Source organism: Sceloporus occidentalis, unplaced genomic scaffold (genome assembly GCF_023333645.1).
Source record: "Sceloporus occidentalis isolate IW3139 unplaced genomic scaffold, rSceOcc1.0.p SCAF_277, whole genome shotgun sequence".
Classification (NCBI taxonomy): domain Eukaryota; kingdom Metazoa; phylum Chordata; class Lepidosauria; order Squamata; family Phrynosomatidae; genus Sceloporus; species Sceloporus occidentalis.
In genome coordinates, this window is record NW_028317257.1 from 744,216 (window position 1) to 770,927 (window position 26,712).

Here is a 26,712-nt window from a genome sequence, read left to right on the forward strand (position 1 = left end):
TTTGGACAGCTGTTCTGATAGTTTGTTAATATTTCCTCACACTGGTGCCTTATGTAGGTTATTTGTTGCTACAGTTCCTGTCACGATTTCTTACGCCTATACTCTTCGCACCTTATGTACTGACACTACTTATGTATTGTGCATCCCTGCTATCATATGGGTTGTCTGTATTATGTGCCTTCTGTGATCCTTTTGTATTTTTCTTGTACATGTATCGACTGTGTCTTCCTTACTACCGATTTGTACCTCATATGCCTCCTACGATACTGACACATGCCTACTGTGTTTGTATACTGTATTTTGGCTTGCCCTTTTCTCTTTTTTCTGTACTTTATATGTGCAATATCCTCTTTGAATTAAATTGGACCTGCTTGTCACACTTAGTGAAAATGTATTGGACCGCAAAGGGTTGAAGCGCTGGGTAGAACTAAATACCATTTTACCACCTCTAGAACTGCCATCAACTTCTGGTTTTAGGTCTATATTTAACTATTAGCATTTCACTCCATGAAAGTTGAAGTATACCAACAACCAATATACCAACCATAAAAATGATCATTTCTGAGGCGATTTTATCAGGGAAAGTTAAGCGCTTTTTTTTAATTCAGTTCAAGTTAACAGAGGGTTAACCAACAGTATACTGATACAAGGACAAACAAGTTCATTAGTGCAATTAATGCTATACCTGCATTTAAAAAAATGAATATAACGCACTTAGATTTTTTCTATGCTTGCAGCTAATCATGCGTATCGGTGCAGCATATCACAGTATTCAGGCATCCGATTTGCTGATGACAGTAAAGTTGATGCCTGCTTTGTCGAGACGGTCAATCAGTTTGGTCTTAGAGAAGGCTGCACCGGGCGTAAATACACCACCCCTGAAAAACAGAACAGGAACACAATAAATGCTACACGCTACTAGAAATAATTCAAATACAATGTGTTGGAAAGGGTCTGAACAGCTTTTAAACTGTCTCAGAATGATAACTTTAGTAAACAGATGTTGAGCTTTGGCTTTATCAAAATGTAACTACCGTAGACTAGGAAACATTGATTTTAATGGGGAACATCTACACATTTATTTTTATATATATTGTGAGATAGGTCTGGGATCGCCCCTCGCTGAGGTCAAGTGCCTGTCTTCATTCAAACCAGGCAAACAGCAGTAAGTTTGTGCAACCTGACACAGGGTCAGGTTTATTAGAAAGATTGCAGCAACAAAAGAAATACCTTGCCTGTCCGGCACTTACTATACAAGGGATGTCCCTCACTACCAGCTGGAGAGCTTCTCTCTGCCAACTTAACATAATATGTCCAGCAACCTTTACTCACATGTCTCTCCCACAGACATTCACCTATATTAATCACCTAGCAGGTGGAAGACTCTGGTGTTACTTCACATAGGAAAGGAATCTAGGAGAAACATACCTCCCTTCCTCCACCAATCCTACATGAATGTCACATATATATTATATATATATATATATATATATATATATATATATATATATATATATATATATATATATATATATATATATATATATATATATATATATATACACACACACATATATATATATATATATACACACATACACACACACACATACAGGCCCGGACTGGGACAAAAAATAGGCCCGGGCATTTAAGCCTGAGCAGCCCATATTTATTTATTTATTTATTTATTGTTAAAGCCCACCCTTCATGTACCATCTTTGCATTTAATCATTCACACAAATCATTAACACATTCATTAATGCAGTCACACAAATCATTCACACAATTCATCCACACATGAATTCATTAATTGTCATACGCATTCACACAATTCATCCACACATTTATTCATTCATTCTCATACGCATTCACACTACCCCCTCTCATCATCTTATCTGCCCCTTCTCACTATGTTCCCCCTTTTCACTATGTAACCCCCTTCCCCACTTCTCAATATGTACCGCCTCTATCTATCCCCTCTCCCCCTTTCTCACTACCTAACCCCCCTCTGCCCCTTCTCACTGCAGCCCCTTCCCTCACCCTACTTACCTTGTTGCCAGAGCAAGCAGCAACTGCGACCGCGCCTGTGGCAGGGCAGGATTGACTTAGGGGCTGATGGAGCTGCAGCTCCAGGCTCCTACCTTAAAATAGGCCCAGTCAGGACTGGACTGACTGGGCCTATATGGCCGCATTAACGCAGAGCCCCTTAAGCCCGCCGCAACTGCAACCGGGTCCGCCACTCTAAGGCAGAGCCGGCCTTAGGTGTTCTGGCGCCCTGTGCGGACTACTCCTCTGGTGCCCCCCCATCCCAAAAAAAGAAAGGAATAAAAACTTGTAACAAAACTCCCCTTTCTCACTATCTATCCCCCTGTATCACTATCTACCACCTCTGCCTCTTCTCACTGTTATCATTATATACTGAGGCAGACATTGACGGTGGTGCAGCATAATACTTATCACTATATACTGAGGCAGACAATGACGGTGGTACAGCATAACACCTATCACTATATACTGAGGCACACATTGACAGTGGTACAGCGTAATCCCTATCACTATACATTGAGCCAGACATGAACAATAGTGCAGCATAACCCCAATCACTATATACTACGCCAAACATTGATGTGGTGTAGGCCTACCACTTCATGGTCTGGCTTAGTAGTAGGGATGCACTGAAACGAATTCTGGACTGAAACCGAAAATGCAGCATTTACCTGTCCGAAACCGAATATGACCTCCCCACACCATAAAAAAAACACTTTTATTTAAAGTAAGTAACACACCAAAATAGGACAAAACAATTAAAAAAACAATATTATATGTATATGTATATATATATATATATATATATATATATATATATATATATATATATATATATATATGATTGTTAACAGCAATCACATTCCTATCATGCCCAGGCATACCCAGATTCCAGGATGTACTCGCAGACTTGGCATGATAGGAGTATGATTGCCCTATCTACCCCTTCTCACTCCCTTCTGCCCCATCTACCCCTTCTCACTCCCTTCTCCCCTATCTACCCCTTCTCCCTATCTACCCCCTTTCCCCCATCTCACGCCCTTCTCCCTATCTACCCCCTCCTAACTATCTACCCTCTCCCTCTTTGAAGTTCACTTACCTTTCAGGAGTCCTGCGGTTAGGGTGCAAGGCCTCTGCCTCCCAGCTCTGCCACTGTATGGAACAGTATAGAGTGATGGGAGTTATGATGTACTTTTAGAGCATAATTAGATCATGAAAAAGACATTGGAAATGGTACAGCATAACACCCATCACTCTCACACACTTACCAATCCACACCTATATACCAATCCACACACATATACCAATCCACACGTATATACCAATCCACACATACACCAATCCACACGTATATACCAATCCACACGTATACACCAATCCACACGTATACACCAATCCACACATATATACTAATCCACTCTCACTGAATATTTTCCTACCTTTCCTCTTTTCTCCTTACAGCTCCTTTTCCTCCTTTTCGCTCCTCTTCTTCAGTTCTTCTGTCTTCTCTGTCTTCTTCCGGGTCAGAGGGCACGGACAGCGGTGGGCGCGGCTTCAGTGTTGTGCGCCGGGATCTAACAACAAACCCCGGCGCACAGCAGCTGTTGCCGCGCGGATCACAAGGGAGCGGTATCGGAGGTCTTTAGCAGACCTCCGGCTCCCTTGAGTGATTTTAAGCCGGGTTGAACCCGGCTTAAAATCACTCAAGGGAACCGGAGGTCTGTTAAAGACCTCCGATACCGCTCCCTTGCGAGCCTGCTCCTCCAGCGGCGGACATTACTGTCCGTCTCTGGAGGGGTGCCGGGTGCCGCAAGTTGGCACCCGGTGCGGACCGCCCCCTAGAGTGTGACGCCCTGTGCGGTCGCACACCCCTAAGGCCGGTCCTGCTCTAAGGGGCCGGGAAGCCCCCCACCAGGGCCGGCCTTAGGGGTCTGCGGCCGCACAGGGTTTAAATTAAAACATCGGGGTTTTTTTTCAACTTTATTTAACATCCTCCATGTTAAATAAAGTTAAAAAAAACCCTGATGTTTTAATTTAAACCCTGTGCGGCCGCAGACCCGCCATTGCGGCCGTAGGTAGGGTAGGGGCCTGGAGCTGCAGCTCCATCAGCCCCTAAATCAATGCGGCCCTGCCGTGGCCCGGCCCACCGGGCAAACGCCCGGTGTGCCCGATGGCCAGTCCGGGCCTGCACACATACATACATACACACAGTTTCAGATTAAAAATTATTTTTCAAAAATATAGCACTATTTTCTTTTAAACAGTTCCAGTAAGGCAGCTGCACATCAGCCATTTATATGTGTTCAAGCTCTGCTATCTTTTTCCAAACACCTTGACTCTTTATCACACTACCTGTGGTAAACCATACAGTCGATCATTGGCAATCACACAGCCAGACATTATGAAAGTCTATGGAGGAAGGGACTACATTACCATTGCCATAAAGAATCAGAGAAAGATGCCCAAAGAAGTACAGGACTGACTGCAATGACAGCCTCCAGGGTTGCTGATAAAACATTTTAAATCTAACAGAGATAAAACTTGGGTTTTGTCAACGCTAACCTATATTACTGTATACGGCATGGTTATTATCATAATAATGTGATCTCACACACTCTGGTTTTGCTCAGACATCAAACTCTCCTTGAGTTTTTCAATATAAAACAAGTCATTAATTAACTTTGACAAACATAAGAGTGACTAAAGCTCTATTACAGACTCCTTATTTATCAAATGTTGGGGTTGCGTATGAAGAGTAGCAACATGAAGCGTTCTTATCAATATAGTACTCAATAAAACCCGTTCCATAGGTTTAGGTTTCAAATGCTGAACCTTAACGTTTTACACATAAGTTTGGGAAGGTGGGGTTTTTTGCTCTAGTTCCTAGATGATTCGCTCTACTTTATGTCAATAAAGTCAATACTGGTATTTCATTTAGTGAAATGAAACGCTTTCAAAAAATAATTATTTTAATAATAATTAAAATGTACAATTTTTACCTTCAATTAAAAACACACTGTATAAAAAAAAAATCAAGTAAAATGAAATGTCTGTAAAAACCTTTTAGGAAGTGATTCTGGTTCCTTTAAAATGGTTGCTGCAGCCTGCACCATGGCTATGGGAGTGGATACATAGGCAGCCTCTGAAAATGTTAGCGACAAGAAAGACAGAGATAAGTGAAAAACACAACTGCTTTTTAGAAGATGCAATATCCATGCCAATTACATTTCTAGTCAGGAAAAGTTAAGGGAATCTCTGAAACACACAATGTGTAGTTTTCAAAATCATCTCAGTTTTACATTAAATCATCTCCGCTTAGAGACAGTAGGTTTTTAAACAGTCACATGGTTTTAGATCTCAATAAGAAAGGATTTGCCCTGCGTGGCAAATCCTGCTTAATTTGTTCCCTACTTTTTGTTCCCAAGAAATTTAGGACCTGAAAAACACCCACTTTTTAACAAGATTGTTTAAAAAAAAAAAAAAAAAAAAAAAAATGCCCCAACATGCTTTTGCCCTGGCAGTAGAAGTAAAATAATTATACCCAACACACACACAACCACCCACACTACTACCAAGCAGCACACTATAGAGTTATACAGAAGGGACACAAAAAACTGTATGCATTGTGAATTGCTGTAGTCAGAAGATGTCGCTGAAGATAAATTGGATAATTTTTCAGCAGTGGCACCTACTGTGTAGAAGAAATTCTGTACAAAAATTGTAATTTTGGTTTTATTTAGGGCTGCAACTAACGATTATTTTAATAATCGATTAGTTGGCCGATTATTTTTTCGATTAATCGGATAAAAAAATGCTTTTTCTAAAATGTAAAATAATGTAATAAACGTACAATTTACACTTTCATCTCTATTCACCTTCTTGTTTTACTGACATAATAATAAAAGCTACAAGAACCCAAACAGTGTTTCTCAAACTAGGTTTTAATACAAAGTTATTAGTAAATATTAATTCATATGTTAACTATTTTTCATATTTAATAAAAACTATGAGAAAAAAGCCTTATATTTTCTTTTATTTACCAAACTGCCCCTCCCAGGTATGCAAATCTGACCCCTAGCTTACCACTCTGCCCCCATATATGCCTTATACCGCCTATATGCCAGAGATCCCACTGTGCCCCCGATATGCCTTATACTCCTTATATGCCAGTGATATGCAACTGAGCTCCCTGGTATACCTTTTACCCCCAGATATGTCTTATGCCCCCCTGATATGCCTAATATCGATATGCCTTATACCCCCCATATGCCTTATAACTTCCAATATGCCACTCACCCCCATTTGTGCCTTATACCTCCCTATATGCCACTGTGCACCCTGATATGCCACTCCGCCGCCCATAAATGCCCTGCACCACCCTGAAATTCATTATACCCCCATACACCACTCTACCTCCCCCAGATATCCCATTCTACCTCCCTGAAACACCAATCTGCCTCCTCCCCCCTCCCCAAACACCACTCTGCCTCCTCCCCCTCCCATACACCACTCTGGCTCCTCCCCCTCCCATACACCACTCTGGCTCCTCCCCCTCCCATACACCACTCTGCCTTCTTCCCCATCCCATACACCACTCTGCCTCCTTCCCCATCCCATACACCACTCTGCCTCCTTCCCCATCCCATACACCACTCTGCCTCCTTCCCCATCCCATACACCACTCTGCCTCCTCCCCCCTCCCATACTCCACTCTGCCTCCTCCCCCCTCCCATACTCCACTCTGCCTCCTCCCCCCTCCCATACTCCACTCTGCCTCCTGTCAGCAACGGAGGTTCACAAGACACCAGGGAGCCGGGTAGAGAGGCAGAGTGGCGTATGGGAGGGGGAGGAGCCAGAGTGGCTCCCATACACTGCTCTGCCTCTCTCCCGACTCCCTGGTGTTTTGTGAACCTCTGTTGCCGACAGGCACTTTCACTGCAGCGTCATAGAAGCCTCAGCATAAGTGAAGGGCAGTAACGGAGGCTGTCTGTGCGATGCAGACCCCCACCAGCTGACAGAGAGGATGATCCTCTGCAGGAGACCTCGATTCTCTGTCAGCTGGTGGGGGTCTGCATGATGTGCACAGACAGCCTCCGTTACTGCCCTTCACTTACGCAGAGGCTTCTATGAAGCTGCAGTGAAAGCGCCTGTCAGCAACGGAGGTTCACAAAACACCAGGGAATCGGGAGAGAGGCAGCGTGGTGTATGGGAGGGGGGAGGAGTCAGAGGGGTATATGGAAGTGGAGGGGAGAGACGGAAGTTGTCTGTCGCACGGACACCCACCGGCCGACGGTGAGGGGAATCCAGGTCCCCTGCAGCGTTGCGGGGGATCTGGATTCTAGTGTTACAATCCGATCTCTGTTTGAGGTCGGATTATATAAGGAGAGGAGTTTTTCAGAGCATTTGCTCTGAAAAAAACCTCTTTTTATAATTGATAAAAATCGATTCGACTAATCGATAATGAAAATCGTTGTCAAAGATTTTCATTATCGATTATTATCGATTAGTTGTTTCAGCCCTAGTTTTATTGTTTCTAAAGAAAACTTGTCCTGCAAAAGGATGCCTAATTTGCATGGGTACATCAAACACAGAAAACAGAAATCTTGAAAGGGTACTAAAACTGGTCAGTACTGAAAGGGTTAGCCTCCCAAACTTGTGACTGAGGTATCCGTTGACAGCCCCAGCTACTCTTTATAATCGGAGATTGTAGCCCCTGAATGGACAATTTACCTGGTCCTGAAACCCGTGTGCAGATTTTCAGGTTTGGCTTCCCTTGCTGTGGATCCTGGCCTTCACTGTACCCTTCTCCAAAGAATGTAATTGAAAAAGATGCTTCATCCATCTGTCAACAAAGCAAAAGATACATTTGATATACCGTATTGGCTCGAATATAGGCCGCACTTTTTTGCGGCCTATATTCTGGGTCTAGTGCCCGACGCCCAGGACATGCAGTCCCGGGCGCCGGGCAGGGTTAGGATACAGATCCCCCGTAGCGGTGCAGGGGACCTGCATCCTACTCCCCGATACGCTCAGACAGCCTCCCCTGCCAGCACTTTCCACAGGGGGGGGGGGTGGCACGGGAGGTTGTCTAAGCTTTACCTCTGCCCCCGGTCAGCTGAGTGCCAGCACCGGAAGTTGTGTACGCGTATTGCGTAGATGTCCCCCGCCAGCCCCGCAAGACACCCGGGAGTCTCCTCTGGTAAGTCGGGGGGGGGGGGGGGGAGGAGGACAGTGGCAGCATATCTCGAGGGGGAAGGAGGACAGTGGCAGCATATCTCGAGGGGGGAGGAGGACAGTGGCAGCATATCTCGGGGGGGGGGGGGGGGACAGAGTGGCAGCATGTTTTTTTGGTGCTTTTTTAAAGAAAAAAACTTTTTCTTTAAAAAAGCACCAAACTTTTAGGGTGCGGCCTATATCCGGGGGCGGCCTATATCCGAGCCAATACGGTATATCCTAATATGCAGCCTTTGCGCCAGCAATAAAAATCCTGATCGCCTTTGTATGGTTACATCATTGACAGTTCCTAAGTGTCCTTGCTCATTGGGATATGAAACATGCAGGAAAAAAAGAAAAGGAGGAACTTCTCACGGCTGGTCCCTCATAACTCATAAGGAAACTGGTTAAACCGCGTTTCCTACAAACGCCAGCAACATTTCATTCTCAAGGTCCTTGCCAGCACAGATGTGATTTGCGAAAGTTGTAAATGCAATTACCTGCTTTTGTGTTGGTCCTTCAGGTGAGAAGTAGCCAAATGAAAAGAACTTGGGGTACTATGGAAAGAAACATATAACGTAGAACATCACAAACATGTGAACCAATATCATGAAGTATGTGCTACAATTAATGTGCAGGTCTATATATTTACATATATTATATATAGTATACACACACACACACACACCCATACATACTGTATATTAGATTTAAGCACTAGCTGAGCAAGATTTTTTAATTTTGATCAGACATTTAAAGCTAAAAATGTAAGACATCTCACTATGCAACACGACAAGCTTCTGAGTTAAGAGTGTACACAGTGTTAAGAAACACTAGTATTGTTTTCTTAGCATAATGCCTACTATATCAAAACCCTACAAGTATCCCTAGTTGCAGGACATGCCATTCTATCTTTGCATATACTAAGTCGTTAGACAAATTATACTAAATCAACATGGGTATCTCAAGGAATGCTGGTGGATGTGGCGCTTGTACACCTGAGTAATTCTAGCGTATTGTTTTCCATGTTTCCTATTTAATACCAAAGTAATTACCCTTATAATTGGTTTGCCACCATTATAACAAGCACTTACTTTTATCAGAAGCTTTCTTCCACAACTAAGTTTTGAGAAAAGGAAAAAGAGGAATCCAGCAATCATCAGAGTGATAACGGAGCCAAGACCGCCGATCGCCGCATATGCCGAGTACTGCACCTAAATAAATAATTGTGTTAGTGGAAGTGGGACCTGAATCTGAGAACAACAAGCCTTCTTTTTATGGAGTCAATATTGGTTTATTGTATCAGAACCATAAATGTACACTTAGTTGTACACGGGCAGTACATACATTTTCCATTGAGACATATATAATGTTAGGGGTTTTCTTAATAGTTTTTATTAAATTGTAGGGTAATGAATTTGCACAGAATGTACATGAATGTATATGTTTATTTGGCATGTGTACCACTTCAGTTAGATTGTCTTTAGGTCATAGGAAGTGCTTCTGGGATGATCTCATGGGACAATGAATACTTAAACTCTATGTTTTTAATCTACGCTACATAGATGAATTACGTTTTTACATTTTGACAAACAACCCACTCATCATTGGGTTGGTCTGGTATTCCAAGTGTGGATTAACACTTTAAATTTTGTTCTTTATTGCTTCCTTTGCTGGAAGTTACTATGCAATGTTGCACGCATCATAGAGAATAATTAAAATATTTTTATATATTGCAAGGGAGAAAAATAAGCATGCATTAATTGAGAATACTAATTTAAGGTAACTTTAAAAAAAATTAAAGTATTACAAAATAAATGTCTAAAAATGTAGAGCTTGAACTTACAGGTGTCTCCTGAAGATGTTCATGCAGGTAGCGCTGTGTTCGTCTTACGACAGATGCATCTGATCCCGGAAATGGAACGGCATATTGCTTAACTTCATTGCTGTAGAATACCGGACCCCTGGCACAACAAAATAATTAATTCTAAAGCATCTTTATACAATCCATTGCATAGCTACTGTTATTACTAACAATTTTCCCAGTAAGTAAGAATAATAGTGAGAGCAAAATTGGGACCTTCTGGGCATTTCTGAAAAAAATAATTTCAGGAGATAGAAACAAACGATTATATATACCTTGACAGGGCATGGTACTTAAGTATATAATTTAACTCCTTCAGGTCCGGGACGTACCTGGTACTTCCTGGTCACAGGTAGACCGGGACGTACCGGGTACATCATCCCCAAAAACCGCCCCCCACATCGCGGTGATCGCGGGGGCGCTGCTGCTGCTGTCTGCCCAGGAGTCTGGGTAGACCAGCACAGCATCTCTAAGCCCGCCCCCAAGCCTACGATCACTCCCACGGAGTGATTTTGTAGGCTGAAACCACAGGCAGCTTCAGGGAAGGGGGTGGCGTGTTGGGACCTGACACAACACCCCCCTGCTGCCTGATCGCTCCATGAGAGCGTCAGTGCAGCGTTAACCCCTTCAATGCCGCGATCACGGCATTGGAAGCCCAGGCAGACCAGCAACAGCAAAAAACGAGCCCCCACAAGCCCTTTGATCAGGGCTTGTGGGGGCTCGTTGTCAAGAGTGTCAAGAGTGAGACAATTGTGGAATTGAAGGGGTTAACGCTGCACTGTCACTCTCATGGAGCGATCAGGCAGCAGGGGGGTGTTGGGGCTGGTCTCCACAATAATGTGGAGACCAAAGAACCCTCTCCCCTTGGCCCTGAAGCTGCCTCTGGCAGCTGGGAAGCAATTGCTGGTCTATAGACCAGCCATTGCAGGGGGGAGTCTCTGATGACTGCTGTAGGCTTCCATGCCTACAGGAATCATCAAAGGGCTTGTGGGGGCTCGTTTTTGCTGTTGCTGGTCTGCCTGGGCTTCCAGGCAGACCACCAGCAGCAGAGCCCCTTACAAAACGGGAACTAACCCCTAAATGCCGCGATCGGGGCATTGAAGGGGTTAAACGCTGCACTGTCGCTCTCATGGAGCGATCAGGCAGCAGGGGGGTGTTGTGTCAGGTCCCCACACTTGTGTGGGGACCCAATCAACACAACCCCCCTTTCCTGAAGCTGCCTGTGAGGAAAACCTGCAATAGCGGTTTCAGCCTACAGAATCACTCCGTGGGAGTGATCTCAGGCTCGAGGGCGGGCTCGGAGTGGCTGTGCCGTCTGCCCTAGTTTTGGGAAGTTCGGATCATTAAAGTGAATCGGATCATTTCGATTCGTTCACTGAAATGATCCGATTCATGATCCGAATCTTCGGATCACTCAGTGTGACTCACAAGAGTTACTGTTTTCCAGTAACTCCGTGCAGGCACACTAACGATTGGCCCCGCCCCTTTCATTATGAATCCTCCCCCCTGCCTCCAGTGATGTCAAAGAAGGCAGAGAGTCGTTCAAAGATTCGGATCTTACAGGGATCCGAATCTTACAGTGATCCGGATCACTGTAAGATCCGGATCTTTGAATGACTCTCTGCCTTCATTGGGATTCTAATCATTCAGAGAATATCACCATACTGTTATAAATAATACATTAATAATCACTGCCCCCAGGATTTACATTCCCCTTTACCTGCAACTGCACCTTAAGCTAACTTTATTAAATTAACCCTCACCATTAAATTAACCCTAAACACCCCATCAACCATGTCTGCCCCTAAAATTAACCCTTAACACCCCATCAACCATGACTGCCCCTAAAATTAACCCTTAACACCCCATTAAGCATAACTGCCCCCAAATTAACCCTAAACACCCCATTAAGCATAACTGTCCACAAATTAACACTAAAGACCCCATTAAGCATAACTGCCCCTAAATTAACCCTAAACACCCCGTTAAGCATAACTGCCCAAAAATAAACCCTAAACACCCCATTAAGCATAACTGCCCCCAAATTAACACTAAAGACCCCATTAAGCATAACTGCCCCCAAATTAACCCTAAACACCCCATTAAGCATAACTGCCCCTAAATTAACCCTAAACACCTCATTAAGCATAAATGCCCCTAAATTAACACTAAAGACCCCATTAAGCATAACTGCCCCCAAATTAACCCTAAACACCTCATTAAGCATAACTGCCCCTAAATTAACACTAAAGACCCCATTAAGCATAACTGCCCCCAAATTAACCCTAAACACCTCATTAAGCATAACTGCCCCTAAATTAACACTAAAGACCCCATTAAGCATAACTGCCCCTAAATTATCCCTAAACACCCCATTAAGCATAACTGCCCCTAAATTAACACTAAAGACCCCATCAACCATACCAATTTATTAGGTAATTTATCTGGAGTACATGCAATTAATTTAGGAGCAGTTATGGTTAATGGGGTGTTTTTAGGGGCCGTTATGGTTAATGGGGTCTTTAGGGGCCGTTATGGTTAATGGGATCTTTACGGTTAATTTCAGGGGCAGTTATGGTTGATGGGGTATAAGGGTTAATTTTATGCTGATGACTGAGGGTTAATTTAATTAATTTAATAAAGTTAACTGTAGGTGCAGTTATAGGTAAAGGGGCGCAAACTCAAGGGAATCTAAATCCTGGGGGCAGTGTGAACATTATTAATGTATTTATTTATAAAAGTATGGTATCAGTAATATTCTCTGAATGATTCGAATCTCTTCAAGATTCGGATCCCTGTAAGATTCGAATCATTTGAATCTTCGGATCATTTGACTCTTTGAACAACTCTCTGACTCTATGAGTCATCGTTCCTCTGTGAATTAATGAGCTGTAACCTGACCCCAGAGTCTGTGTCTGAGTGCTCTGCAGATGACTCACAGCTCTAGGATCAGGTTACAGCTGCATGATTCACAGACTGAACCGCTACAAATGAATCGTTCAGTCTACTGAACCGATTCATCCGGATCACTAAAAAGAACCGGATCAAATGAACGATTCGTTCATGATCCGGACATCACTAGTCTGCCCAGACTCCTTTTTTGTGGATGTAAAAGGCTGACAAACTCCTAGGCGCCAGGACAAAATTCTGAGTCGCCATGGCGACCTGGCGCCTGGGATTTGTCGAGCCCTGTACTATTCATAAACATATAATTTTGGGGGGATAATCAGTATCTGTAACAACTATTGCAGTTATTAGACTACCATGCCAAATTTGAAAAAAATTACAATTTTAAAAACGTGATGCATGCCTTGCAATATTTGCCCTATACTGGTCAAAATAGATGAAAATCTTGGCTTTATTGGGTGGTTTCCAAATAAGGACAAGTTAATGAATATATTTTGGATAATTTTTTCCCATTGGTTCAATGTGTGTACAATCTGTATGTATACAAAACTATAAAAAATGCGTTTTTTCCATTTTTTCCCCACTTTTTCCAGTTCAATTCAAACAAAACAATGTACTACCCAGCTTAATATGGTTTCAAATGAAAGCCCTACTTGTGCTGAAAAAAAAAACAATATATGATTTGTGTGGGTGCACTAATTGATGAGAGAAATTACAGTTGAAGAAAGACATCGCAAAAACACAAAAACGGTTCCGGTCCTTTAGCGACACCTTAGTATCAAAATCCCGGTCCTGAAGGAGTTAAAAAAGTATTGGTAAATTTTATGTCGTATAGGATTGTGTATAAGATCTTCCAGCTCTGACAGGCTAGTAATAGGGGAGACTAAAAGAACTAATCAGATCATCACAAAGCAGAGGTGAAATTTTAAAACAATGTGACAAATAATGTTTCTACATATTACATCGTCTTAAAAACGGATGCTCTAGTGTCACTGGAAACCCCCTAAACAATCAGTGCATATGAAGGTACTTTCTAAGTACTTTCATATGCATTCTTCAAATTGGGAAAAGGGTACTTACATTAGGGAGATGCTACTGATTCCCACCCTTCTGTGTTCAGATGTTCAGCACCACTGATTGGTTGCTTGAAACATCCAACCAGTGACAGGAAACCAAGCTGACTGATACAACGGGAGTACTTAACGCACATTGGTTCTCAATAGATCAGGGGTGTCCAAGTTTTTTCTGCAGTGGGCCACTTCATCAGAAATGTATGTGTGCGTGGGCCACGCTCATTTTTCACTGAGAGAAAATATGGCCATTTAGCTTTATAATGCATATTAATTAATACAGGGTTAATTTGGCAAAATGACGAAACAAAACCCACCGCAGGTGGCCTGCTTCTTCCCTCTGTGTTGTTCAGTAGCGTCTCTTGCTCCGTCGAGGGGATGCAGGAACCCAGCAGAGTCACCTGAATACGCGTTACCTCACGTTACTCTGCTCCGTTCCTGTTCCCCATGGCAGGTCAAGAGAAGTTCAAACAGACTGCGAGCACCGCAGATGGAGACAGCACCCCTGCGTAAGTCTGCGAGCGGCACCGGAAGATCTGCAGTTCAGTTATGGGTGGGGGAGAGTATATGAATGAGTATACGTGAATGAGGGAACGAATGTTTGTGATGAATGAATATGCAGTGATAGCATGGATGTGTAATTAGGGGGGCAGGGCACAGGGAGGCTGTATGCTATGTGTATGTATTGGCTGCTTGTGCATGATAGGAGTCTCATTGCTATGTTAAATATATATATATGATTATTAACAGCAATCACACTCCTATCATGCATCCCCAGGCATACCCAGATGAACTAGATGACTGGGCATGATAGGAGTGTGATTCCTGTTAATAATCATATATATTTAATATAGCAATGACACTCCTATCATGCACAAGCAGCCACAGTAGCAAAAGCAAGCAGAAATTACACTTCTATCATGTCCATTTGTAATACTTACATTTTTTTTTTTTTTTTTTTTTTTTTTTACTTTTTCCTGCTCTCCTTCGGTGTGATGTCCCTTTCCTTGCCACGAGGAACATCTTATGTGGGCCTGCCCCCCTCGAACGTCACGCGTCCAAAGCCGATTTGAACTTCGCAGCCGGGCGGCCGCTTTGAATGTGGTCTGCCAGCCCACAGACCGGCAGACCACCGAGTGAGCAGGACCAGCCAGTCCGGTCCTGCTCACTCACGCGGGCCGCACGTTGGACGCCCCTGCAATAGATCCTATCCGTAGGGTTCGTATGGCCAGTGCTAGAGCCAACTGGTGCTGTGTATATCTCATGCAAAGAAATAGATTGGGGCGTCGCAAAGAGCAAATGCATAGAGGACATCAAGAAAAATAAAATAGATCATGCAGCTCTATGATGGCTGGAGTGTCCCTTTAGGGAAATCTTGAATCTTGATAGGACTATACATCTACCTTCATGAACATTGATCCAGTAAAAGGCAACACAGAAATCATTGCCCTATTTTTTTTCTACAACCATTACTAGAAAAACCATGTTTGTGTAAATGGAATACTAATAAATAAATCCATATTGCACATACCTTCTTTTTAATTTTCTGCCAACAACAGGAAGTCGTTTGAATGCCAACTGCTTCCGGAGATTCTTGAGATTGCCTTGGTCTGCAATGCCATAAACGGCCGATTGCCAAGTTCCATCGTGAATGCAGGTGCCCTAGTAAAGACAACAGCCCGTTATTCCCAAAATAATAGAAGACCAATCTGCTGAATTATAGACAGTTACCGTTTCAACCTCAAATCTAAGAGGAGAGATGGTCCACATACTTTTGGCCATTATATTTATTTCAGGCACATCTCCCGATTATTAATTATACAGATTTTCAGATGAATTACAAGGCATCCTATATAAACAACTCCTATACAACATAACACAAATTGTATTAGAAGATAGAGAGAGAAAAATCAAAAATAAAAGTACTAACCGATTGGCCCGATTTGAAAGACAAGAAGCTTTCAACCGCAGTCAACGTACCTAATAAAATATTGCAAAAAATAAAATAAAAAAAGATACACTTGTACAAAAAAATGATTGATAACATTAGCTTTAAATGCAGAGGTTGAACACCACAATGTAAGGAACTAAACAATGCGGCTACAAAGAGTACCTAGAGGCCAAGATTTATTCACCAAAGGGAGCGTGGGTAGGGGAGTGTGCAAGACAGTTGTGGTTGCAACTCATTGACTCCATCATCAAGAAGGCTCTGGTGCAAGACTTTGGCTGCCCTGTATAACGTATAGGTAAGCAAGGTCTGCTCACCCATTAAATTTTGCATTGTGCAGGGCTAGTTCAGTCCTTCTACCTGGTGGAAATTACCAGCCTCAGCAACTCAAAGGTACAACTCTCCTAACAAATCTCCCCTTAGCGAAGGACCACAGAACAATGTCTGGCTGCATGCTTGGACCGCAGCAAGTAAAATGTTGAGATACAATGGTTGTCAATGAAATTTGAGAGGGCTATTCACATACCCTTCAGGCTGTTTCGAGTGAATAGAACACCCATATCTGCTGGAATGGAGTCAAAGCCACTGCTGCCAACAATATATACTCCTTTCTCGGCTGCCAGGCTATCATATTTCAAATACATTCCTTCAAGAAACTGAGGAAGTAAAATGCAAACATTTAAATGGACATCAATAACACAATTATTATTTATTTATTGATACATAAAGTGCCAAAAATGAGAACAGGACATTTTTGATTTTTGCCCTAAAGACTTACAGTGTCCTCCACTACTATTGGCAACCTTGGTAAATATGAGCAAAGGTGGCTGTGAAAATTGTCTATTGTTTACCCCACTGATGTTTTCTTCCAAAAAAAAAACAAAAAACGTGCTCTGCACTCATGGATATCAAACAATTGCAAACACAACACGGGTTTATCCCATAAAAATATGAATTTATATGGAAAAAAAAATATTTGAAGTTTATTACCATTGATAATTTACATTTTTTAGTGCACCTGGGTGACTAGGAACAGGAAACTGTTCAACCATGACTTCCTGTGTCACAGGGGTATACATATTAGGTAACACACATTAGCCAGTCATCACAACAGGTAAGATCAAGGAATACAGCTGTGATGTGTGGGAAAATCATTGAAAATGTTCATTTCCACCATCAAGGCAATTAAGAAGTTCCAGTCAATTAGAAATGTTATGAATCGACCTGGAAGGGGATGTGTGTGTATATTGTATCAACGCACTGTGAAGAGGATGGTTTGAAAATTGCAGAATTGTTTTTACTCTAATCATCTAAAAACAAACCCAACCGTCTTCAGTTTACCAGACACTACTGTAACTTTAAATAGGATCGGGTTCTATGGTCAGATGAAACCAAAATAGAGCCTTATGGCAATAAATACCAGAGGTGTGTTTGGCACACATAGATAGGTAGCCATATGCAAAAGTACCTCATGCCCATAGTTAACTATGGTGATGGCTCCTCAATTGTTTGGGATGTTTTTCTGCCAGAGGACATTTTGTTATAGTCCATGATGACATGAATCCTATCAAATATCAACAGATATTAAATGAACACCTGACTGCATCTGCCAGAAAGCTTCAAACAGGCCATGGTTGGATCCTTCAGCAGGACCCAAAACATACATCAACATAAACACAAAAATGGTTTACTAACCACAAAATCAAGGTCCTACCATGACCATCCCAGTCCCCTGACATGAATCCAATAAAAAACATGCGAGGTGAACTGCAGAAGAGCATCCACCATCATCGACCTAGAAATTTGAAGGATCTTGAGAGATTCTGTATCGAGGAATGGTCTCAGATATCTTGCAATGTGTTCTCCAAACTCATCAGGCATTATAGGAGAAGCCTCAAAGCTGTTCTTATATAGTTCACAATTCTTCATTTTTTTTTATTTATTTTTTTTATAAACCTGCGTCGCGTTTGTAATTGTTTGATATCCATGAGAGCAGAGTATTTGTGTGTATTTTTTGAAGTTAAGATCAAAGGGCTAAACGACACATTTTTACACAGCATTACTTGCTCATATTTACAAAGGGTACCAATATTAGTGGAGGGTGCTGTTATCCACCGAAACAAAATAAGTAGCTCTGAATACAAAAATAACTTTAAAAATAATGTTAGCAATAATAACAGCACAGAATAAGACAGAGAGACTAAGTTCAGGTAACTGAAAAAATATACTGCTGCAGTTTGGTGGGAACATTATATATATATATATATATAGCTGCAACTAACGATTATTTTAATAATCGATTAGTTGGCCGATTAATCGGATAAAAAATTCAATTTTTTTTATTTAAAATAATGTAATAAAAAACGTACAATTTACACTTTCATCTCTTTATTGCAATGGCCTCTCCCTATTCACCTTCTTATTTTACTGACATAATAATAAAAGCTAAAAGAACCCAAACACAGTGTTTCTCAAACTAGGTTTTAATACAAAATAATTAGTAAATATTAATATGTTAACTATTTTTCATATTTAATAAAAACTGAGAAAAAAGCCTTGTTTATGTTTTCTTTTATTTACCAAACTGCCCCCAGTTATGCACATCTGACCCCCAGCTTGCCACTCTGCCCCATATATACCGTATACCTCCTATATGCCAGAGATTCCACTGTGCCCCTGATATGCCTTATACTCCTTATATGCCAGTGATATCCAACTGAGCCCCCTGATATACCTTTTACCCCCAGATATGCCTTATAACTTGCAATATGCCACTCGGCCCTATTTATGCCTTATACCTCTCTATATGCCACTGTGCACCCTGATATACCACTCCGCTCCCCATAAATGCCCTGCACCACCCTGAAATTCTCCCTGATTCACCACTCTGCCTCCCCAGATATGCCACTCTGAAATTCATTATACCCCCATACACCACTCTTACTCCCCCAGATATGCCATTCTGCCTCCCTGAAATTCATTATACCCCCCATACACCACTATAACTCACCCATACACTACTCTGCCTCCTCCCCCCTCCCATACTCCATTCTGCCTCCTCCCCCCCTCCCATACTCCACTCTGCCTCCTCCCCCCCTCCCATACTCCACTCTGCCTCCTCCCCCCCTCCCATACTCCACTCTGCCTCCTCCCCCCTCCCATACTCCACTCTGGCTCCTCCCCCTCCTATACTCCACTCTGGCTCCTCCCCCTCCCATACTCCACTCTGGCACCTCCCCCATCCCATACTCCACTCTGGCTCCTCCCCCATCCCATACTCCACTCTGCCTCCTCCCCCCCCTCCCATACTCCACTCTGCCTCCTCCCCCCCTCCCATACTCCACTCTGCCTCCTCCCCCCCTCCCATGCTCCACTCTGCCTCCTCCCCCCCTCCACTCTGGCTCCTCCCCCTCCCATACTCCACTCTGGCTCCTCCCCCTCCCATACTTCACTCTGGCTCCCCCCCCTCCCATACTCCACTCTGGCTCCTCCCCCATCCCATACTCCACTCTGGCTCCTCTCCCTCCCATACTCCACTCTGCCTCCTCCCCCCCTCCCATACTCCACTCTGCCTCCTCCCCCCCTCCCATACTCCACTCTGCCTCCTCCCCCCTCCCATACTCCACTCTGCCTCCTCCCCCCTCCCATTCTCCACTCTGCCTCCTCCCCCCTCCCATACTCCACTCTGCCTCCTCCCCCCTCCCATACTCCACTCTGCCTCCTCCCCCCTCCCATACTCCACTCTGCCTCCTCCCCCCTCCCATACTCCACTCTGGCTCCTCCCCCTCCCCCCTACTCCACTCTGGCACCTCCCCCATCCCATACTCCACTCTGGCTCCTCCCCCATCCCATACTCCACTCTGGCTCCTCCCCCCCTCCCATACTCCACTCTGCCTCCTCCCCCTCCCATACACCACTCTGCCTCCTCCTCCCTCCCATACTGCACTCTGCCTCCTCCTCCCTCCCATACTGCACTCTGCCTCCTCCTCCCTCCCATACTGCACTCTGCCTCCTGTCAGCAACAGAGGTTCACAAGACACAAGGGAGCCAGGTAGAGAGGCAGAGTGGCGTATGGGGGGCGGAGGAGGAGGAGCCAGAGTGGTGTATGGGAGGGTGGCTCCCATACACCCCTCTGACTCCTCCCCCCTCCCATACACCACTCTGCCTGTCTCCCGGCTCCCTGGTATTTTGTGAACCTCCGTTGCTGACAGGAACTTACGCTGAGGCTTCTATGAAGCTGCAGTGTAAGTGAAGGGCACAGACAGCCTCCGTTACTCACCTTCACTTACGCTGAGGCTTCTATGAAGCTGCAGTGAAAGTGCCTGTCAGCAACGGAGGCTCACAGAACACCAGGGAGTCGGGAGAGAGGCAGAGCAGTGTATGGGAGGGGGGAGGAGTCAGAGGGGTGTATGGGAGGGGGGAGAGAGACGGAAGTGAGAGACCAGCCAAAAGTGAGGGGAATCCAGGTCCCCTGCGGGGGATCTGGATTCTAGTGTTATAATCCGATCTCTGTTTGAGATTAGTTGTTTCAGCTATATATATATATATATATATATATATATAATAAATTATATCATTTTGTCCTTTCATGATTAAAGTTAATATTCTTTTTCACGAGCAAGAATCCACTGTAAAATATAATAGAGCTAGTAGCTACATAAAAGTAGTCATCTGACCCTAACCTGGGGCTCTCCACTGATATCAACAAAGTGTGCTCCATTCTCCACACATGCCTTCACCACGGGCTCGCCAAAGAACCTGTACTGTGAGGTATAGAAAAAGACATTAGACAAAAAAAGTTACACATTTAAAGATGCCGTTCCACTTCATGAACAAAATAGTTGCCAAGCAAATAAACGTTAACCGAGCTGTCATTATTTATTCTTAAGATTTAATCACAAAGAAACAACACAAACATTTTACATGTACACACTATTGACCCCCAGTGATCGCTCAGATGAGACTTCCAGGGGTGTAACGAGCTCTCCCCACATATGCACACATTAGATTTGACACTGATGTATCTGTGAATACATTATATATGGGGTGAACAACTTCACCCTTAATAAACATTTGGGTCAAGGTTGGCCAAAAACCATGTTTCCTTAAAGTGCTGGTGCGATTTACTCATTTTATAGTGAAATTGATTAATGCTCCCACACAAAATATGCATTTGTCTGGTGCTCTTTTCAAGAGCATTTGCACAAATTCCATATCGCAATCAACGCTGCAAGTGGATGTACCCCTATGGCCAGTAATGTATTTATGTAGACGTTTGCCTGCACCCCAAACATACCTTACCCTTCCTGCTGAGCCCCTGTAAGACTGGCCATGTTCTTGCATTTCCCTACTTATGGATGTGTGGCACCAAGTACAGTGCTATGGAGGCTACGTCACCTTGGCACTACTCTCCATAATGGAAACGAACTGTTCAAGAGATCAAATATCTCTCTTGTAACTGGTCCATTGAGCAGTGGCACACCAATTAGCCTGACCGCCCAAAAAAGGGAGCGCTGCCTGCAGCACTATGAAAGAGATTGTACGGCTAACACGATATAGCGATCTATTCACTAAAGAGGGCAGTTCAGCATTTCAGCTCCCTGTCGCTTACCATTCATTATCAAGAACAAACCTCGGTCATCTGCTCCAGAAAGAAGCTGGCCCTAGAGTAGACTCTACTACAGTACATGGCTTATTATGTAGAATTTGTCCCCCACAGTCAGTGCTTCTAGGTGGAACATGACCCTGAAGTTGAAACGCCATATATGCACTCCAGCAGGAGAAAAATCCAGCATGGTCTGGCAGAAATATTAGTCCGCTAGCCACCAGTTGGACGATGCCAACCTAGAACAAGGGTCTAACTTTCATAACGGCTATTTCATTATGCATCATGCCAAGATAAATGATATATAAAGTGCTACCACAGCACAAAGGAGGACAGCGTTCACAGCCTTCTGAAGAATGGAAGAACGGTGCCTTCATTACAGAAGGTTTCACTTATGCCCCAATATACAGTCTGCGTTTCTTCAGAGCAAAAAAAAAAAAAAAAAAAAAAGACCAATTTTAGAAGCGCAATTTTTTTTCCCCTTTTGCTGTGAGCAGCTGTAAAATACTTACTGGCCCCACACAGTCCAGAACAACAGAGGCCTTCTTACACATCTCAGCGAGGGAGGGTGGATCGTTAACATCACAAATTATAACACCAACGTCCGATTTCAGCTGGGGTTTAGCTTAAAGGGAAAAGAAAAGAATAGGATCACAAGCGACTGGCACTGAATTCCACCGACTGAAAAACTTCTCGGGCTGCAAGACAAAACTACGGAAAATACATTATGTCTATCACACGCAGAATTGTGTAAAATGTTAAAGAATAATAAGAGGATTATAATAATAATAGTAATAATGAGGATCATAATAATAGCAAAAAAATAATAATAAAAGATGGCAATAATAATATTATCCTATTATTATTGCCCTCTATTATTATTATGATCCTATTCTAATTTATTTTATTAATATAAATAATAAAAGGGTCATGTGGTTTCCACCTAAAATATATTTACCTTTAAAATTCCTTAAAAACCCAGCCGACTATGGATGCAAAAACGAATGTATTTTTTAAGGTGGCGACCAAACAATGAATATGGCTTAAGTTAGTGAAATAAACTCTTCATATACATTGTGCCAGCAAACAGGGCTTGGACATGTATTGGAAAAAACTATTTTGCCGAATTCATTTAAATTGGAGAAGAATAATGTTTTAGGTTTTTGGTTTTATTATTTATTAGGTGCGAACATATTTCTCAGCAGGGCAGAATATAATCACTTGGTGGTTAACAAATATACATGTACACACCGAGAGATACAAGGGGAGATGAGGACTCTGCCCGTGAGCTTGCCATTTAGCCCTATGGTACTTTCATACAAAGTTCCTGGCTTAGGAAGGCCCTGGCTCATGAGTTTACAATCTACAATAAGGAATGATATGGGTAACTGAGATAAAAGGACGGGTAGACTAACCTCCGAGGCATGGAAAACAGGCTATTAGTACACGATTGCACTTGAATCGATACCTTTAGCACCATTAAAGCAGATAAGGTTGAATCATATTCGGACAAAGGTTTGAGATATCATAATACGAGAAGAATGAACAGAATGTGATGACATGACACACGCTTATCATAGACCCACATGAGATATGCGCTGACCCACGCCAAGTGCCAGCGGGCACCAGCAGAACACAATGGGCCCAGTAAACAAATGCAATTAATATTAACAGTATTTAATCTCCTTAATGCATGAAAGGAACACATAAGGGATCCAAGCACAGAGTCACGCGTGCGTTATTTAGATAAGGTCCGAGCAGGTCCCCTTCCGCATTTAACTCATAAAGTGCTCACCCATCCGGTCCGCTGCCCTCCGCAGCACATCTTCCAGTTTCTCGCGGCTCCTGCCAGCGACCGCCCAGCGGAGCCCGGAGCCCTTGAACTCCTCACCATCCAGCAGGCGAGCCACCTCCTCCACCACGTACTGACCGGTGAAGCCTGAAGCCCCCAGTACCACCATCTGGTACTGGCGTCCTGCTGCCTCGGTCGCCATGGATACTAATCTTACAAAGTGCACAGAGGGCTCCGGGTCCTATGTCCGGCTGCTGCGTACTCACAAGCCCACAGTGTCAACTGTCAAGCAAACTCACGAGAACTGGGCGTCACCACTGGACACGCGCAGAGAAGGCGGGGTCTGAATTGAACATGCGAGTGAGTGACTGGTTTAGAGGGTCAATGTACTTTTTTTAAGATAAACTTTATTAACAAACGGCTTTGTTTAATACAGTGTTTTTCTTGAACGCAAACCACAGCATACCACCTTAGCTGTACGTGATTGGTGTCTCTCGTGCCATATCTTAGAGGTGGATGTATCGCAGTGTTCTACAGCTCTGAGTGACGTCATGTGCGAAGAAAGGGTGTAGGTGGGGGACAAGCATGCAAGACCATGATACCTGGGAACCTTCTAGAAGAATTGATGGCCCATCATGCACATTCTATGTAGCAACTTTAACCAAATCACCTAAACGTGACAATATTTAAAGATACCCTTAATTGAGTGACATGTATTCAGTGAGGCATATCAACCATAACATACCGGAAACAATAGCATCAATAATTATGGTCAATGCAGAGTATGGCTAATTCAGCTCCAGACTGTGTAACCTTGAGAGTTCCCAGGTATGAGGACAACTCACGCCCAGTTTACTCGTAAAGCCACTGGCATAATTACAGGTGTTGCAGTGGTCAAAGCTGCAACAGGGCCTGTGCCTCCAGAGGGCTTTGTGTTCTGGCGCCCTCTTCTCACTACCCCCCCTCTACCCCTTCTCACTACCCCCTTCTCACTACCTCTCCCCCTCCTCTCTGCCCCTTCTCACCACCTCCCCCCGTGAATTTACATCACATTAACCTACTCCGTTCCTGCTTCCCCTGGCAGGACAAGAGGAGTTGTTTGCACAGGGGGAAGCAGCGAGCAGGATAGAGAGCTCTGCAGTTCAGGTAAACGGGTGGGGGAGAGAATATGAATTAGTATGTGTGATTGAGGGAATTAATAGGGACATACTAAAACGAATGACAAAATGGAATGCCCATAGACTATAATGGAAGGGAAAAGGATAATTGATTTTTAAATAAAAGCTTAAGAAATATAATTTAGATCTTTGACACATATACTCCCCTAGCACAGAAACAGGATCTAAAACACAGATTATGTGGGATTATAGCAGTATTCTATGGAATGACAGTATTGAGGGAATGCCCATAGGATATAATGGGAGAAAAATGAAACTTGATTTTTAGAGAAAACCATCTGACATATCATATAGATCTTTGTCATGTATACTTCCCTAGTACACACACGGGATCTAAAACTCAGATTATGTGGGATTATAGCTGTTTTCTATGGAATGACAGGTGAATGACAGTATTGAGTGAATGCCCATAGGATATAATGGGAGAAAAATGAAACCTTTTTTTCAGACAAAACCCTCTGAAATATCATATAGATATTTGGCACATATACTCTCCTAGTACAGACACAGGATCTAAAACTCATATTAAATGGGATTATAGCTGTCTTCTATGGAATGACAGGTGAATTGTAACAACAGAAAAAAAATTAAACATGTTTTTCAGGAAAAAACCCTCGGAAATATCATATAGATCTTTGGCACACATACTCCCCCTGTGTTCTAGGGAATGACAGTGTTGAGGGAATGCCATAGTATATAATGGGAGAAAACTCAAACCTGTTTTTCAGGGAAATAGATAGGTTTTTGTCATGTATACTCCGCTAGTACAGTTATAGGTTCTAAAACGCAGATTAAGTGGAATTATAGCTGTGTTCTATGGAATGACAGGTGAATGACAGAATTGAGTGAATGCCCATAGGATATAATGGGAGAAAAATTAAACTGTTACGTGATGTGATGCTATGGAATCTGGGGTGTGACACAACACGGTTAATTATAGCATTACGTCAGCACTCATTTCTGTGTGTCATTAATTTCTTTGTATTTTAATTATTTTTGATTAATTGTGTGTGTGGAATGCTATGTCTTGTTTATTATTATCAGTTTTGTTTTTGTATGTGTGATGATTACAAATATTTTTCTTTTTGTAGCTCAGGGTGTGTATTGTTGTAATTTAGTAACCATTTATGGCTAGGTTTCCACTTGGGTTTTTGTCCTGCGTTTTTTTTCTTGATGAAAAACGCCAAGAAAACTGCCACTGCATTTTTCTGCGTTTTGGCGTTTTTTTCTGGAGTTTTTTCTGGCGTTTTAGCCTTTCTGTGGAAATTGCTTTTTTTGACCTTAGGCAGTTTTTCCAGCCTTTACAAGTTAGAAGTTTCACCCAGCTAAAAGGGATTCGGATAAATGGCAAGTATGCCCCCTGATGTCATTTCCTTGGTAGAGTTCTACTTAAACGCCCCGGCGGACCCTTTTGTCACTTTTCTGTGGTTTGTAAAGCATGCTTTATTCCGAATGTCTGCTCCTCTAGGAAGATTGGCCCCAAATGATGGTGCAAATTGTTTGCTGTTGCTTTTGGCACGCAGGATCCAGTTGATGCGTCGCGTATGTTTGTACCAAATGGTGTAGAATTCAATATGAACTTTGTTTTGTGTGAAACTGTTTGTTTCCAGCCTATTTCTTGTAGGACACACAGATACTGGGTCCATCCTCTGCATTGTAACTGTGGAAAAAACGCCATAAAAAACACCAAGGCAATAAACCCACATGGCTTTTTCATGGCGTTTTTTCTCTCCCATAGACTTCTATTGGAGAAAAACGCCAAGATTTCCTTGCAAAAAACGCCAGAGTGTCAACATGCTGCGATTCTGAAAAACTGCCACAGAGCCCAAAAAAGCAGAAAAACGCCAAAGAGGACTGAAAAAACGCCAAACAAAAAAACCCCAAGTGGATATGGCATTCTGCGATTTCCTATTGAAGAACAGCTAACATCTGGCTGCTGCGTTTTTTCACTAAAAAAACGCCAGGTGGCGCTATTGGCGTTTTTATGGGCGTTTTTAGCTAAAAAAAACCAAGTGGAAACCTAGCCTAATACTACTGAGATTGTATTTCCCCCAGAATCCTCGCTTTAGGCTAGGTTTCCACTTTCCAG

The 26,712-nt window shown here is 43.0% G+C and overlaps 1 protein-coding gene across 1 annotated transcript; it reads right to left on the minus strand.

Annotated features, from left to right (window-relative positions):
• Positions 1 to 772: 772 nt before the first annotated feature.
• LOC149275609 (saccharopine dehydrogenase-like oxidoreductase) lies at positions 773 to 23,647 on the minus strand. Its single transcript, XM_089504549.1, has 12 exons — positions 23,449 to 23,647; positions 22,166 to 22,278; positions 20,731 to 20,811; positions 16,575 to 16,704; positions 16,031 to 16,080; positions 15,632 to 15,762; positions 10,106 to 10,223; positions 9,354 to 9,473; positions 8,760 to 8,816; positions 7,777 to 7,888; positions 5,107 to 5,188; positions 773 to 878 (listed from the first exon to the last, which is right to left on the minus strand). The coding sequence occupies exons 1-12, from the start codon at positions 23,645 to 23,647 to the stop codon at positions 773 to 775; spliced, it is 1,299 nt and encodes a 432-aa protein (XP_089360675.1).
• Positions 23,648 to 26,712: the final 3,065 nt, after the last annotated feature.

Bases quoted from the DNA above. Each gene is read 5' to 3' on its own strand.
- LOC149275609 (XM_089504549.1), bottom strand. From the start codon at position 23,647: ATGGCGACCGAGGCAGCAGGACGCCAGTACCAGATGGTGGTACTGGGG. The intron at 16,705-20,730 runs GTTAGGGTCAGA...TTACTTCCTCAG, and splicing joins ATATCAGTGGAGAGCCCCAG to TTTCTTGAAGGAATGTATTT. The intron at 879-5,106 runs GTTTTTACAGAC...TCTGTTTTTCAG, and splicing joins CCAGAATCACTTCCTAAAAG to GGGTGGTGTATTTACGCCCG.